Source organism: Populus euphratica, unplaced genomic scaffold (assembly GCF_000495115.2).
Source record: "Populus euphratica unplaced genomic scaffold, PopEup_1.0 scaffold120.1, whole genome shotgun sequence".
In the NCBI taxonomy this organism is placed as follows: Eukaryota; Viridiplantae; Streptophyta; class Magnoliopsida; order Malpighiales; family Salicaceae; genus Populus; species Populus euphratica.
Genome location: NW_011499918.1, coordinates 349,696 through 366,867, shown reverse-complemented (window position 1 = coordinate 366,867; position 17,172 = coordinate 349,696). Strand labels below are relative to the sequence as shown.

At 31.2% G+C, this 17,172-nt stretch overlaps 1 protein-coding gene across 3 annotated transcripts; it reads left to right on the top strand.

Annotated features, from left to right (window-relative positions):
* The first annotated feature begins 369 nt into the window (after positions 1 to 369).
* Positions 370 to 4,447, top strand: LOC105134805 (myosin heavy chain, skeletal muscle-like). 3 transcript variants are annotated; one of them, XR_844073.1, is made up of 3 exons: positions 370 to 990; positions 2,368 to 4,111; positions 4,185 to 4,447. XR_844073.1 is itself a non-coding variant. In XM_011039355.1 (2 exons), the coding sequence occupies exons 1-2, from the start codon at positions 649 to 651 to the stop codon at positions 3,928 to 3,930; spliced, it is 1,905 nt and encodes a 634-aa protein (XP_011037657.1). In that variant the 5' UTR covers positions 370 to 648; the 3' UTR covers positions 3,931 to 4,181. The 3 variants fall into 3 exon arrangements, 1 of the variants encoding a protein (XP_011037657.1); XR_844074.1 differs by having other exon boundaries at positions 4,217 to 4,446; XM_011039355.1 differs by lacking the exon at positions 4,185 to 4,447 and having other exon boundaries at positions 2,368 to 4,181.
* Positions 4,448 to 17,172: the final 12,725 nt, after the last annotated feature.

Sequence of the window (17,172 nt, the reverse complement as noted above, 5' to 3'; positions counted from 1 at the left end):
TAGTTTAAGGACTAAACTAAATTTTTTATGAGATTTGTGAAATCATGTTCTATTTGTGACATTTTTGTACTTTAATTCTATCTTTTATTTTGTTTAGATGAAAATTTTGATTCAATTCTTGTTTAACTTAGTCTAAAAAATATAATCATGTAAAAATAAAGTTGAAAGATTAAAATTTTTAAAAATTAAATAGTAAGTCAACTTTGAAGTTTGAGAATATGAACAACGTTTATGTGCATAGTGTTTTACGAACAACATTTAGAATTTTGTATAATAATTGTCATATCAACAAACTCATATATGTGGGTCTTTTTTCAAAATAGTACATATGACAAGAACAGATTTGCAAACTATGGAAAAATTAGGGTAATAGCATACTTTTTGGGGCAGAATACATGCTAAGAGTAACGAAAAAAACAGAAAACAAAACACATGCACACGATATATAGAGGAAACAGCAGTCCCCCTAATCAAGAACAGAAACTTGAAAACTCGAGCCTGTTATGTTTTCGGTTCCTTCTGACAACTGATCATCTTCACCATCTCTTCCAATCTTACAACTAAATCTCTCTTTCTCTCTCTCACCCTCTCTCTCTCCTTCTTGGTGTTTCAAATGGAATCAAGTACACAATTTTCCAAGACCAAGATATGAACTCCACACGTGGGACCCACAACACTGCCACTCCCCGCCGCCGCCGGAGGAAAACCACCAGCTCCGTTCGACGGAAGCTCAAAATCCCGCCAACCCCTCTTTTGCATTGGAAGTTTCTTCAAGATGATAGCAAGAGCAGACACCCCGCCTCCTCCGGCAGCGTTGCCAGCGGAGTGAAGGCGGCCGGACAGGGGGGTGTTGGTGTTGGAGGTAGTAGGGCTGCAGTGTCGGCTAGGAAGCTGGCGGCTGGGCTGTGGAACCTATGCTTGGCGGGTGGTGGTGGAGGTGATAAAGCTTTGAACTTGAAATATAGGAAAACTGATGAATTGGGGTTAGAGGTATGTATTTTATTAATGTTTTGATTTAAAATTTGACCCGTTTTTGTGAATGAATTAAATTGTGTATTTTTTTTACTTGAATGCATGTTTGGTTGCTGAGAAAGTTGAAATTAGTCCAAGCAGTTCTCTTTTATTTATTTATTTATTTTCAATTTTTTGGCTGGCATATTTTCTTTCTCTTCATGATAGAGACTTGGCAGATAGCACTTTGTTGTATTGAGGATTCAGGTGACCAATCGAATGCAATGGGCCATATGTTTGCTTGTTTTCTTATAATTGCATGTTCACTTTTATTTTTCTTAATGGATTGTTATTGATTTGTCTAGTCTCTAGATTGCTAAGAGAGTGCAGAAGAAAAGGGAGGTCATAATTTCTTCTATCATAGTTTTTTTTTTTTTTACTCATCAACGAAAATTTACCATGATAACAAGAGGAAGATTGCAATTTTTTATTTTTTTGTCCATGTGCAGTCACTTAGTACTAAAGAGAAATGTGGAAAAGGATTTTCTTTTTCATTTTGGGGCCGGTATAATGAGTTATCCTTGATCTACCTGATTCTACATATTTATTACCTTGATAAAGTGTGAAAAAAAATGATGAACTTGTCTGATTATTTCTCAAGTGCATCTGGGCTGATTAAAACTCATCTAGCAACGACTGAGCTCGTGAATCTCTTTTTGTTTAGTAATAGTTTGCGGTTGTGCATTCTCATTGCCCTATTCTTGGATGTTTGGCTTGTTCCGTCAAGGTCAAGATCAACAGGAGTACTTAATGTCTAATTGAGCTTAATAATGTAATGGTCTTATTGGTTTCGCGCAGCTTGTTTCATGTTCTATTTGAATGTCCATCCACATTTTGTTGCCATACCAGTTTTGAGATGCCGTATTTTACTTGCAGCCTGGTGTTGGGCAGGGAATTCGTGTCCAATTCAAAGCATGGGATCCTATGCAAGGCGTGCATTCTTTACCAGTAACATCACTGTTTTAACAGTTTCCTTGCTTAACCTTAAGCTTTCTCAATAGGGTGGCCTGGACCCATTAAAAATGTCTGAATACAGATATGCAGTCCAACTTTAGCTAATATCATAAATAGGAGGTTATCTATCCATGGTTTGATTAGACTGAACTTTGTCATAGTATGCCCTTACCATCTTCTCGTCTCATCTTCGTGTTGTTAATAGTATTCATGACATCTGGACCAAATAATAGACAAAGAGGTTGTTTTTATTTATTTATTTATCTATTGTACTTTCAATTAATGACTTGCTTGGTAACCAGAATCTACCATGTGGTTTCTGGTTTTATCATTTACTTTCAGTTTGGTGAAGTCAGTTTTGTATGTGTTCTTTATCTTTCCTTTTTTTTATATATATGTTAGATTGAATCCCCATTACTGCATTCTAAACATATCATGGAGGGTGCAATGAAGTGGGAACCGAGATGCTCAAGAAAATTCAGTGACATCTGCAGCTTTTATAGCCACACAAAACTTCTTGAAAATCAAGTTGCTATGGTGTCTGCTTCTGCCATGCAAGAACAACTTGTGCAAGCTCGATTGCGCATTCATGAGCTTGAAGCTGAGTGCCAGTCTTATAAGAAGAAAGTCAAACACTTACAGAAGAAGCTGGGAGAAGAAAGAACTTCATGGCAGAGCAGCGAATGTCAGAAAATTCATGCAGTTATAGATGATTGTGAAAATCAAATAAGCAGGGAAAGAAAAAAACGTCAAAAGCTGGAACTTCTCAATTATAAATTGGTCAATGAGTTATCAAATGTCAAATCCTCTGCAAAGCAGTTCAGGGAAGATTATGAAGAGGAGCAAAAGGCCAGAGAAATAATGGAAGAAGTTTGCAATGAACTTGCCTATAAAGTTGCGGAAGATAAAGCTGAAGTTGAAACATTCAAGACTGAGTCCATCAGGATTCAGGAAGAAATGGAAGAAGAGAGGAAGATGTTGCAGATGGCTGAGGTATGGCGTGAAGAACGTGTCCAAATGAAGTTGATTGATGCAAAACTGGCCCTTGAAGACAAGGATTGCCAGATGAATAAATTAATAACAGACCTTGAAACGTTTCTAAGGTCAAGAAGTGGCACCTTGGATGTGAATGAGTTAAGGAAAGCCGAGTTGATCAGACAAGCAGCAAAATTGGTAAATGTTAAAGACATCAAGGAATTTTCTTATGCCCCACCAAAATTAAGTGATATATACTCTATTTATGAAGAACTCAAGCAAATTGAAGACAATGAAAGGGAGATTGAAGAATGCAAGAAGAACAGCCCTGCAAGCAATGCTTCCAAACTCCATCTTGCCATTTCTGATTTGAATGCCTATAACTACCATTCTTTGCAGCAAGGGTCGACTATTATTAATGATGATAACTGTCATTTAGAAGAAGACGCAAGAGGCTATGATGCAGTGAGTCATGCTGAGGGTCAAGGTTCGAGTTATTCCCTTGAAGGGAATCAACTCTCTGTTAGCAGGCTTAGCCAAAGCAAAAATGCTTGGCAGATTGCAAGAGAATGTGATGAGAATGAAGCTCAGAATTCTCCAAACACACAAAGTGGTGGTGTCTACTCGTTTTCAGGAGAATCAATGCACAAGGCATCTTCCATATCTAAGCTTTCAAGATCTGCCCAACGTAACAACAAATGCTATGAGATAACAGCAGATGACAGTGATGGAGTGGCCTTGAATGGAAAATTTTCTATTAAGGAGACTTCTCCCAGAAGAAAGTCGTGGGAAGGTATGCTTCGGCACCAAGATTCCATGGAGCAGTGGAGCTCACCAGAGTCAGTGAATCCACACGTTACTCAAGGAATAAAAAAGCTATTTAAATGGTCCCGAGGCATCCAAAAGAATAGCTTGAAGGCCAAGCTTTTGGAAGCCAGGATGGAAAGCCAGAAAGCTCAGCTGCGCAGTGTTCTTAAACAAAAGATTTAGGTGTAGTAACTTCCCAAAATTCTGCTGTTTGAGCAGTTCTAACCAGAAGAACAATGTGTCCGTCAGCCCAAAAGCCTCGTTAATGCTGGAGTTTAGGGGAGAAAATTGTAAACCTCAAGTAGACGGACATCTATCGATCGATCTTCTTGCATGCTTGTTTCATCGATCATTATCAGCCCTGGTTATATATTCTCTGCATCTGTTGCCAAATTACAATTTGCCATATATCATGAATGAATTGTTTGCCCTTATAGGACTCTGCTTATTTTCATGCAAGTCATTAAAGATAGAACGCATTATACTCGGATGCACTCGCTGCGTTGTCAGATAAATGCTCAAGGAAAATATCTAAATCCATTTATTACAGAAATAGCATCTTTCTCTGTCATCTACTTTGTCTTGATTCATCATAATGCTGTTGTAGAATACAAGACGCCAGCTGCTAACTTCTTTCTCTTTACTAGCTCCATTTGATGAAGCCACAAAAAGGGAAAAAAAGTGGTTACTGTGAAAAATATGCATTTCGATATTCTTTTGTTTCTCTCTCTGATTTTTTTTTTTAATGAAGTTTTTATGTTAAAATTCGTGCTCTGGAGGCTAGCTGCTGAAGTTGCACTATTTCATGGAAATTAACATTCCAAAGTCATTCGTTTTCAAGTTTTTTCTCTTTTGCTTTCATGCTGGTGGGGGCAAGATGCTGCTATGTTTGTCAAGTTCTATTTGCTTACTTTAGGCCCTTTAAGAACAAATTGATATGTGTGAGATTCTGCAACATCCAGATACAGATAAAACTAGAGTTGTTTGGACATCGTTTTGCCTCCTTTTTGCACCCCACTTGCATACATGTTCATGCTTGTCACTATGTGTCCCTGTAAAATTGAAATGTATGCTTCTTTTTTTAACTCAAAGTTTCATGGATTTAGAAAAAAAAATTTCATTTAGTAATTTTTTTTTACTTCTCATGAATTTATCTTTATTGTATGACCTAAATCACGAGTTTAATAGATTAATCTAAGTTGATAAAATTTTTTTTGTTGTTTTATCTAATTTATTTTATTTAGATTTCATTCTTTAATATTGAGTTTATTGAAAATAGAGGTTCATAACTTTTTTTTTATCTGTTTTTTATAAAGTTATTCTAATCTCAAGACTTGAATCGTGGGTTTCACAAGTTGACTCTATTTATTTTTTGGTTTGTTTTTTAATTGGGTTTCGTGATTTTTTTTTATTTGCTTTGCATGAGTTATTTTGATCTTATGAGCAGGGTTTTGACGAGTTGACCTTGTTCATTTTTTGAGGTTTTTTTTTAATTGATTTTTTTTTCAATTTTACCCTTCAACAATTCAAATCCTCTTTTTATTTAGTTTTTTTTTTAATCTCATCCTTTGATATTAAATTATTTGAAAATTGAGTTTTGTAATTTTTTTTAATTTTTTATGTGAAGTTACCATGATCTCAAGAATTTAATTTTTTTCTTTCAATTTCAATCTTCAACATTAGATACATTAAAAATAAAGTTTTTTTTTCTCTTTTTTTAACTGATCTTTTTATATCATCCTTCATATTAGCTCAAGCTTCATAGTTTTTTTTTTTCTAATTTGTTTTATGTAGAGTTATTTTAATTTGATAATCCGAATTCTGAGTTGAGCAAGTTAACAAGGGTTGATTTGGGTATTTTTTTATTTTTTTAATATATTTTTTAATTTCATCTTAAAAATTGAATATTATAATTTATGTTAATTTTTTTATAAGACTATTATGATCTTATTATCTGGGTTATAAAGTTGATATATAAAATCTTGATAGTTTTAATTTATTATTTTAATATTTGAGAAATAAAAATTAGTTAATATGTTGTTGTATTGATATTTAAAAAAGATGTTTAATATTTATTATATTTTAAATTAATGATTAAATTTTTTTTATTAGAAAACATATTATAAAAGTTTAAATATGTTTTTACGTTAAAAAAAATAATAAATATTGTATGGAAGGACCCGCTGTTAGATGGGCTTGTTTATTTTGTGCTCGATACCGTTCTTGTGATCTGTCACACATGGACAATGTCATAGGGCCCGAGGTGAAGGAGTGGGACCCAAAATCTCTTGTAATTGAAAATGGGATTCCCACTAATCTTTGTTGGAAATACTTAGCTATTTTCAAAATAAATTAGCTGAAACATCGAGCCTAGCTGTGGATAAGTCTCCACTGTGAGGTCGTTTTTATTTTTAAAAGAAAAAAATACATGTTTCAAAGAAAAAATTTTATAACTTGATACATGTGACAAGAGCAAATAAAATCAAGACAGACAAATAATCAAGACAGACAAATAATCCCTAGCAACATCAACTTGAGTTAGCATCCAAATATGTAACTTATGTAACAAATATTGAGCCAACTTTAGATTATAAATCTGATAAAAAAAATTGAAAATTATAAAGTTTGTTTTTTTAAAAAAAATAATGTTGAATGATAAAAACTTAAAAAGATATGTAAAATAACAAAAATGATATCAAACTAAGTTAAATTGTTGAACTTATGATCCATATCATTAAAAAATAAATACTATTTAAAAAAAATTATGAAATCTAATTCTTAGCTAATTAAATGTTAAAGGATGAAATAAATAAATACACACGCACACATAAAGGATCTGAAACTAAAAATAGCAATTAAAATAAAAATAAGTAAATTAGTGGTCAACTTTACTTTTGAATGAAGGGTGAAATTGAAAATAAAAATCAGTTCAACAAAAGAATTCTAAAAATTAGGATTGGATGATAAAATTAAAAATAAATCAAAATTTTATAAAAATATAGAGAATAAAAATTAAAAAAAAAATATTAAAAATTGCTGTTGAAATCTCTATAAATTAGAGGATAACTCTAAAATTTTACATAACATTACTGCCAATAACAAACCATTTCACCAACGTTGTTATAGGGCTTCCAACAATACAATGAAAGCTGGTTTTAAGCTTATAGAAGGAGCTGATAAGAGGAGTCGCTCGAAAGTCTCGAGCATCTTCCACGTGTTGATATACACATTGCTTGTACCAACTATTTTTTTAATTATATTTTATATTTATTTAAATATTAAATCACTCCTTAGCCATGTTGATTATAACTAAAAAAAACTAAATTTAAAATTCTTGGTTAACGCTTAAGTTAATCATTTACCATTTTTTTTTTTCCAAAAAAAGGTGCGTATGGGGCATGAGAGGATCAAGTGGCAATGTCTGGGTCCCCATATGAGACCTTGTAAGAAGACGGGGTCAAGTCCTGGCAAGTTGAACACACGAGCTTCCTGGATATCTATAACCCACTTGCCAGTGGATAACTTTTTTATTCAGAGAGAATAGGGAATAGAGTATACAGTGAAAAATCGATAAGCCAATAATGCCAGGTATAGTATTGTTCGTAGAAATAAATACTATTTTTTAAAATATTTTTTATTTAAAAATATTTTAAAAAAATTATTTTGACATCAAGATAATAAAAAAACATAAAATATAATTTAAAATAAAAATACTCAAACTATTTTAGAAAACCAAACACCCCGGAATCGTTGATTTGGTTTTTCATCAATGAGATTAGATGCGTTGGCTCTCTTAAGATGATAACGTTGAGAAACTTAAGATAGAATGAGGATTTTCTTTTTTAATTTTTTGATACAAAATTAAATGTTCGGTGCAAACTGAATGATCCTTGGCTTATTCGTATCCAAAAGGTTAAATAGTATGTTCATTTAATTTCATTCTATATTTTTTTATTAATATTTTATTATAATGAAATTAAATCATTATACAGTGCCTGTATATAACAATCAAGACTTCTCCTCCTCCTCCTCGAAACACAGTGCCACCTACCAAGATGACCCAAAGCCAACAATAGAAAAGGAAACAACATTATGAAGAAGTAGACATGGAGGGGAGGCTGGGTCGAGGCTCAGGAGACAAAATGTCGTGGAAAAAAACTAAAAAGCTTTGAACAAGTAGAAGAGCCAGAATTCTCTAGGGTTTGATACTGACACTTCACACCCACATCTCTTTAATTATGGCTTTCATGGAAGCTTGTTGATATATTCTTATCCTCTTGGAGTTGGTTTTCAAGATGAGAAAATTAGACACAGACATCCAACTGTTGGAAAGAAAGAGAATATTTCTCTTGAAATAAAATGTTTTCTGAAGATTAGAAAATCAGCTCAATCATGTCAAGGGATTTTGAATTTAAGATTCTTTCTTGTGTGAAATAAAAATAGGAAGACTTGTTAAAACATGAGGTTCTAAAAATGATTTTATTTATATTTATTATGTAATTTAAACAAATACACTATTATATGTGTTTTATTCAAATAAATTTAGGGACCTTTTAACCTTATAGAAAGTTGTATTATTCCTTTTCTCTCATATTTGATAAAATATTTAATATACATCGTAAGAATTGATCTCATATCATAGATATTTTTTTTATCACATTAGACATAAATAAAAAAAAATTCAATATTATTATTGGATGTGATGTAAAATAAGAAATATTATGTTTTCTTTGTATAGATTTATCTTATGCAATATGTTACACCATAACAGAGGAGTCTCCTGATTTGGGTGCTCATCAAATTATCTCAAAAACTTGTTTCAATTTGGTATCATAACCTCTTTATTTAAAATAGATTTACACTTTCGTCTCCTTCACATGGTTAGCTCATATTTTTCCTGATCTTTTTGTCGCAAATGTGATTCTGGGCCTCTCTCATCTCCTTTGATAGGTTCTTCTCCTAGCTACCGCAGACCTTGTTCCTTTCCTCTTTGCTGTAAACGTGATTTCAAGATTCTTTGCTTGTTTGTTATTCTACGTAATCAGTCAAAGCATGCTCATCTCCTTCTTCTTAGTTTGTTTTATGTGACAGTGATTCGCAGTTCAACTTCTGTGTGATTTATCTTTTATTTTTATTCAGTTTTTGTTATCTTGCTATTACTAATCTGACTTGTCACGATTATTGTTATAGATCCATTGGTTAGTGCAGCTGCTAGCATCAATATCAAACCTTCTTCTCCAAATTCATTCCCTCCAGCTCCTGGATGAACAACAACAACCAAACAAAACCATGACTTCCTCTACTGCGACAATAACATTTATTCCCCTCTCCAACACCGAGCAAGTTATTAATCTCAAACTCACCAACAACAATTATTTGTTTTGGCGTGTGCAGATGAAACTGTATCTGATTGATCAATGAGTCTTCTTGTTTGTTGACGCTTGACTTCATGTCCCTCTCAGCATTATCTATCTAGTACTATTTTTATTGCCTCTACTAGCGTCAATTCTAGCCCTGCCCTAATGTTTCTAACTTGGAAACAACAAGATTAGCTTATCTTTAGCACTTTATTGTCCTCTCTTTCAATTGATGTTCTCTATCTTATGGTCGATTTTCCAACTTCTACCGGTGTTTAGAGCACTCTTAAAAATGCTCTTACCTCCCTATCCAATTTTAGGATCATGTAATTGCATTGCTCTTTTTAGGATCTTCAACAAGGTGATGATACTATCACTCTCTACTTGCAATGCGTTAAAGGTTTGTTTGATGAATTAGCTGCAACTGGCAGACTTATCTCCCTCATTAATTTCAACTTAGTGATGCGTCAACAGAAAATTATACCATTTGGTTTCTTAACACAAGTGTGAATCACCATGTTACTCTAGATATTACAAGCATGGCACACGCAGAACCCTATTTTAGTAATGATCAATTACTTGTTTGTGATAGTAAGGGACTTAGTATATCTGATACCGCACATAATATCTTGTATACTCCAAAATGAGTCTTTACATTGTCTAATATATTACATGTTCCACAAATTAAAAAAAAAAAAAAGATTACTTTATGTTCAACAATTTTATCATGAAAATTCTATCTTTTTTTAATTTCACTTTTTTGTTTTCAATATCAAAGATTCATCACCAAGGAAGTTTTTCTTTCCGGTCAGAATAAAGATGACCTCTAAGTCCTTACCTACTTTCGCTAATATTTGGCATCGTCAACTCAGTCATCCAAGTTCATGTATTTTAGAGTCTTCTAGCATCTAATAAAAAGGTTTTTTGTAACTCTCGTCATCTCAAATTTTAGTATCAAGCTTGTTCGTTAGGAAAATCCTCTCGTTTGTTATTAGAACCTATAGGTCATAAAACTTCTGCTCCTCTTGAACTTATTTTTAGTGATGTTTGGGGCCTTGCTTCTATGCTATCTTTTAATGGTTTTTGATATTTTATCATTTTGTTGATACATATACAAAATTTATTTGATTTTATCTTATTGTCATAAAATCATATGTATTTAATATGTTTCATCAATTTTAAGTCTTTGTTGAATGTCAGTTCTCTTACAAAATCAAATCTGTTCACACTAATTAGGGTGGTGAATATCATAAATTAAATTTTTTTTTCAAAACCATTGGTATTCATCACCGCCTCATATATCCATATACATATGAATAAAATGGTACCGTTAAGCATCATTATTGTCATATTGTTGAAATTGTCCTTACTTTTCTTGTCCAATGTTTGAAACCTCAATTTATCTCATTAATCGTACGCAAACACCGATTTCACAAAACAAATCTCCCTTTCAATGTTTGTTTCATTAAATACCTACTTATGTTTTTTTTATGTATTTTTAGATGTCTTTGTTTTTCCTTACTTCTTTCTTACAATGCTTATAAGTTAAACTATCGCTCCACTCTATATGTGTTTTTAGGCTATAATTCATCTCATCTAGGCTATCATTGTCTTGATTTGTCATCTAATCATAGCTACACCTCTTGTTATGTTTAATTTCATGAACATGCTTTCCTATTTAATGAGTCTGCACATCTGCTTGTATATATCACCATCAGTCCCTCCTTTCCATCTACCACTGTCTCTAGCCTGCCCTCTCTCATCATCTTTCTAACACAAATTATCTCAGCCACACCACCCCTCCTTACTAACCCCTTGATCCCCTCACCTTGATCTTCATATGTATCTCTTAATCATTTTATAGGTTCAAGTTTTGAGGTGCCAACACTATCTTTATGAAATTCTTCATCTGTTGATGTCTTTCCAGCCTTCTGCCAACATCTTCTTCCCTATTTAAGCACTCTGCTTTGTCACTGCTAAGACTAAACTTATACGTGGATCTCTTCATATATTCTCTTCCACAACAGAACTTCATTAACCGGTCCCCTATTCCACCATCAACACCAAAAACATCTCATGGTGTTGCATCCTAGACAACAAAAGATTGGCAACATCACCTCTGGTTCTGCTTTCTCTTTGTCAGCTTCAACTCTACGGGTAACGTCTCCCTCTACTTTTAAACCATTGAATTTTAAGGAGGCTAACCAGTACTTGTGCTGATATACTACCATGAAGTCTGAAATTATAGCCTTACATGCCACTGTTACCTGGTCCTTGGTGCAATTTGATCCTTTTATGAATATTGTTGGTTGCTGATAGGTGTTTTAAATAAAACGGCAATTTGATGATACCATTGACCGCTATAAGGCTTGCTTGGTTGGGCGAAGGTTCACTCAACAAGAAGGCATTAATTACTCAAAAACCTTCAGTCCAGTTGTTAAACCAACTACTATTCGATTAATTCTCACTGTTACACTATCTAAAGGATGACAGATTCGACCTAATATTCATAATATTTTTCTCAATGGTTCACTTCGAGAGGTTGTTTATATTGAACAACCCCCAAGTTTTGTTGACTTTGCTTTGCCTTCTTATATCTGTCATTTTCACAAGTCTTTTTATGGTTAAAATAAGCACCACGAGCCTAATACACGCGGCTAAGTGATTTTTTACTGACCATTTGTTTTCAGGCTTCAAAGGTTGATAGTCTTTATTTATTTTAAATGTGAATCATGATATCTATTATTTACTTATCTATGTGGATGACATCTTACTTACCGGTAATAACTTTAAATTGAATGAACACCATATTACCTTACTGAGTTCGGAGTTTAAACTCATGATTTGGGTAACGTTGAGTTCAAAGTTTAAACTTCATGATTTGGGTAATGCTAATTATTTTTTGGGGATTGAAATTGCTCCCACCAATATGGGTCTCGTGTTTAGTCAAGACAATAATGCTTTTGATTTTTTAAAGTGTGCGGGTATGTCACCGTGTAAACCTGTTAATACATCAACCTCTGTTTTAAAAATTAATCTGCAATCTAGTTAGTTGTTTTCAAATCCCACTTGCTTCAGCCAAATTGTTGGCGCTCTTTAGTATCTCACCTTTACTAGACCAAACATCCATTATACTATAGATAAGGTATGTCAGTTTATGCATGCTTGTATTGTAAGTTATTAGACCGTTGTTAAACATATACCATGATTCTTGAAAGGTAAGGCCTCCTTCTATCTCCACCTTACTCGTGACTATTCTTTATCATTTCATGGTTTAACTGATGTTGATTGGGCTGGGAGTATTGATGATCGAAAATCCACAGGTGAATACATCGTCTTTCTTGGCAAAACTCCTATTTCATGAAAATTTAGCAAGCAATGAATTGTTGCTTGCTCCTCCACTGAAATAGAGTATAAGGCTTTAGCTGATGGTACTGTCGAGGTTCTTTGGCTTCGCTATCTTTTATCAAATTTATGTTTCTCTCATAGTTCTGTTACCACTATATGGTGTGATAATTTGGGTGTTATTTATATGTCTGCTAATTTGATTTTTCATGCTTGTATAAAGCATGTTGAGGTTGATTATTAGTTTGAGTGGCTAAAAAAAAAGATTCAAATTTGTTTTATCTCCTCCAAAGATCAATTAAACGATGTGCTTCCTCTATTTTTGCTTCTTTACGTTCCAAACTTGATGTAGATAACCCACCTTCAGCTTGCGGGGGTATACTATGGGATGTGTTGTCAAATAAAAAATATTATGTTTTCCTTGTATAGATTTATCTTATGTGATAGGTTACACCATAACAAATGTGTAATGCACTAATCATATATAGAAGAAAAGCCTTCTTTATTTGGGTGCCTACCAAATTATCTCAAAACCCTGTTTTAACTAATGTACATCTTAAATTTAAATTTATTATGAAAACCCAATAAATTATAATCCAAGTAAAATAAATAAAATATTGAATAGATTAAATACAAGGATTTCAAGCATAGTAAATGGATACAATAAAGTAAAAGATAATATGTTATGGTGTAAATTAAGTAAAAAGAATAGTTAAGGGACAAAAATAGAATTAAGAAGTAATGAGGACCAATATGTAAATAGTTAAAAGCAAGTCTATAAATAATTTATATTCTCCTCTTTTCACTGTGAGCTAGAACCAAAGAGAGGCGGAAGAATTATGTGATTTCTTACTCAAATTCTTGTTAGTTTCACCAATTAATGAGAGTAATTAAGGTGATTAATTTACTTAAACATTAAGAGGAGGTGATTTTAAAGTGGTAAGTGCTTTGGAGGAAGAATTTTAAACTAGGGTTTGAAGAAAACTTAATTTTTCTTGCATTCTTTCCTTGAATCCTATCAAAGTGAGGTAAATAACATGTTTTAATTAATTAATTTCTCTAATTTTATGTTTGATGAAAGATTATGCAAAATTATGATTTATGTGAAGTTGTGAATGTATGTTATAAATTATAAGAATAATGCAAATTATGATTTAGTCATGTAAGGAAGTATCAATTATAGTTGGGTAAGTGTTTAATTTTAAATAAAAGAAAAAAAATTCCCCCCACCCCTCATTTTAATTGAATTTTGGGCCAAAAGAGGAATAATTTAGGGGATTTGAGGTTTTAGTCCAATTGTTTGGAAGATATAAGTTTAAAAGTGTTATTATATGAAAGGAGTAAGAATTTTTCAAAGAGAAAAGAAAAAAAATCTTCACTTTCTCCCCTGGATTATTTTTGGCTAAAAGGAGAAGAAAATTAGACAATGGAGTTTAATAAAAATATTATTGATAAATCTTGCCAAATTAAAGATAATTGATGTTGATAGGTTAAATTGAATAAGGATTTTTGTGAAAAAAATAAATATGTAATTGGTATTAGAATTTTACCGATTTAAATAAATTATCAATGACAAAATAAATTGTGTTGGTATAGAGGAGGCCGGAGGACCTAACCAACAACAAAAGACCTATTCATGTACACAGACACCAGGTAGGTATTCGACACCTTGCAGTAGTTAACTAATTTAATCTTTATTATTGTAGAAGAAATCTTGTAGATTATAATTTTTAGTGTAAAGAAAAAAATTATTTCCTGATTACTGGAAATAATACCCTATTAAATGGGCAAGTCATGGGCAAGTCAAGAAAATTATTTTCTAGTTACTGAAAAAAATATCATATTAAATGGGAAAGGCATGAAAAATTATTTCCTGGTTATTAGAAATATTACAAAATTATTTTTTAGTTTCTAAAAATAATATCCTATTGAATGGACAAGCCATGAAAATAATTTCCTGGATTAATGGAAATAACACCATGTTGAATGGGCAAACCATGAGAAAATTATTTGCTGGCTATCGGGAATAATGCCTGATTGAAGGATCATGTTAAAAAAATTAACTTATAAGTCAATAGGAAAACCACTTAGTATAATATATAGATAAATTATAAAATTTTGGTTTGAGGTTAAATATGCAGGTTGTGGAAGATACTCTTGTTAATTTTCAATAGATTTATTCTATGTGTTTAGAAAAGAATATATGAATTTAAAAGTTTAAAAATTACAAAAAAAATAAAATAATTTATTCAATTATGTGAAAATTACCTTATATCCATGAATAATTAGTCATTATTCAATTACTTGTTGAAATTTATAATTTTAATCATGTTTAATATGACTACATTTTTAGGTACGTCGCATTTTCAAACCAGAAAATAGATACTTAGATATAAATTTTGCTATGTGATTAATATAATTAAAAGAACTAATATTTTATTGTAATATCTTTTTATAACTAAGAATTATAAATGTTTAACTTATTATCTTATGTGTGATGTAATTTATGATATTGATGTTATTAAGTTGAATTATGATTGTTGATAATTTTCAAACTATGCATGTTATGAATTTATTAGCTTTTAATAAATTGTTCTATACAAATCAGAAAGGGGATATTGATATATTTTTGAGTTTTGAAAGTTTAAATAATGAACAAAAATTGTGATTTATATTACATATTGAAAAAATAATTGAGTCGATAACTTAGTATCGAAAGAATACAAAAAAAACTCTACCAAAATTTCAGTAAAACATATAAATATATAAAACTTTTTTAATAAATATAAGTATATGTTATATATTTTAAGTTCAGTGGTTTGAGGATGTTACACTTATAATTTAAACTTCCAATTGGTTTAGGTAAAACAAAAACAAGAAATATATTAAAAGAAATTTTAATTAATTTTTTTATTTAAAATTTTTATTTTAGTTGTCTTAAAAGAGAAAATTATATTATTATTATAGATGGATGATTCTGATTTTATTTAATATCAAATATCCATCTACAAAGTAAGTGAAAGATATTAATACTCCTAATAAATTGATGAATAATTTTGCAACAACATAGAAAGCCAAGGACAAATTGGTTCAAATTACGATATCAGTTATCAATAGAAAATTAGTAAAGAAATCCAATACAATTTTTTATTTATTAATAGAAGAACCATGCAACAATATAGAAAGCCAAGGAAATTATAGCTCCTAATGAATCCATGACCCCGTTAATCACGTAAATACTTATTAAAAGGCCTTAATATATCCCATGAAGCATTTTCAAATTAAAAAAAAAAGCAAAGATAAACATAATTGAGGCATCCCTATCCTAATGGTCAAGTCCCATATTGTGATGTATATTGTGATGTGATATTAATTGTTTTTTAAAATATTTTTTAATTTAAAATATATTAAAATAATATTTTAAAAAAGTAAAATTAGTATATTAAAAATATTAAAAAATTAATTTTAAATAAAAATAAATAAAGTTTTGACAAACGCGGCTGCAAATGGGGCTATTAATGACCTCTGTGAGCTAAAAGTGACTGTGATTCCATAAGCTGGGGACACTGTGACCTTTGCGAGCTAGCCAAATACAAAGATGCCGGCCAAATCAATCAATCATTTCTATCTTCGTTTGAGTCCAAACAAGAAGTACACTGTCAAAATTTGATGAGTGAAAATATTTCCACTTGATGAAGGAATGGACCTGCCACCACAGCTGGAGCCACAAGTTCAGGTACCATCCTATGCAAGTGGGAGGAGCACTTCATAACTGGCTAGTAACCCCATGAAAGGGAAGTATGCAAGCTTTCTGGTGACTGTTATGGCAACTTAAAGAAAGTTGAACAGTTAATTGTCATAGCTATATGTATTAATTGTTCATCTATCATTTTGAAAGTGACTCTACACCCACCAAGTTCAGGTTCCGAAAGTTTTTTGAATTAAGCACTTATCTCTGTCCTCAAATGTTATCTAATGATGAATGTTTGGAAATGAAAATCTCAATTATGTATAACCAATTTGTACGTGAGTTTATATTCGTGTTAGTTTTATGGTTATAATTTAAAAAATTAGGTTTTAAAAAAGTTGTTTTTAGTTGTGGTTTAAGAAAAAAGTAAGTTTAAAAAATATGTATTTGGTTAAAAATATAAAATGAGATAGATTTTTATGAATAAAATAAATAAAAAAGGTATGTCTTCTTGAATAAAATAATAAATTATTTTTATTTTTATAAAATTAAAATCTGAAATGTAATTATTTATGAGCTCAGTGCAAACAATAGAAGCTATTACAATGTTAAATGATATGCTAATTGCATGTTTATTAATATGATGCAGAGTAATCTTTAATAAAAAATATTAAAATAATATTTTTTTCATTAAAAAATGTAATATCAACACATCAAAACTATAATATATATATATATAAACAAATTAATATAATATTTTTTAGAAAAAAAATTGAAAATCATGTAATAGTATTGCTATCCCTAGTAATAGTTTATGCACATATCATAGCCTGATTAACTAATAGTAGGGACTAGGGAGGAAAGCATGGCAATAATGGCCGGTTTGCACCGAATTTTGAAAGGGCAAGATTCCCTTCGAATTGTTTTTTAATCACAGCCAAGATATGGTAATCAAGTTCATCATGGAGTATAAAATATATGAATCATTGAGCTAAAAAGCAAATTAATAATTTGAGTTCATAATAGCATTATTTG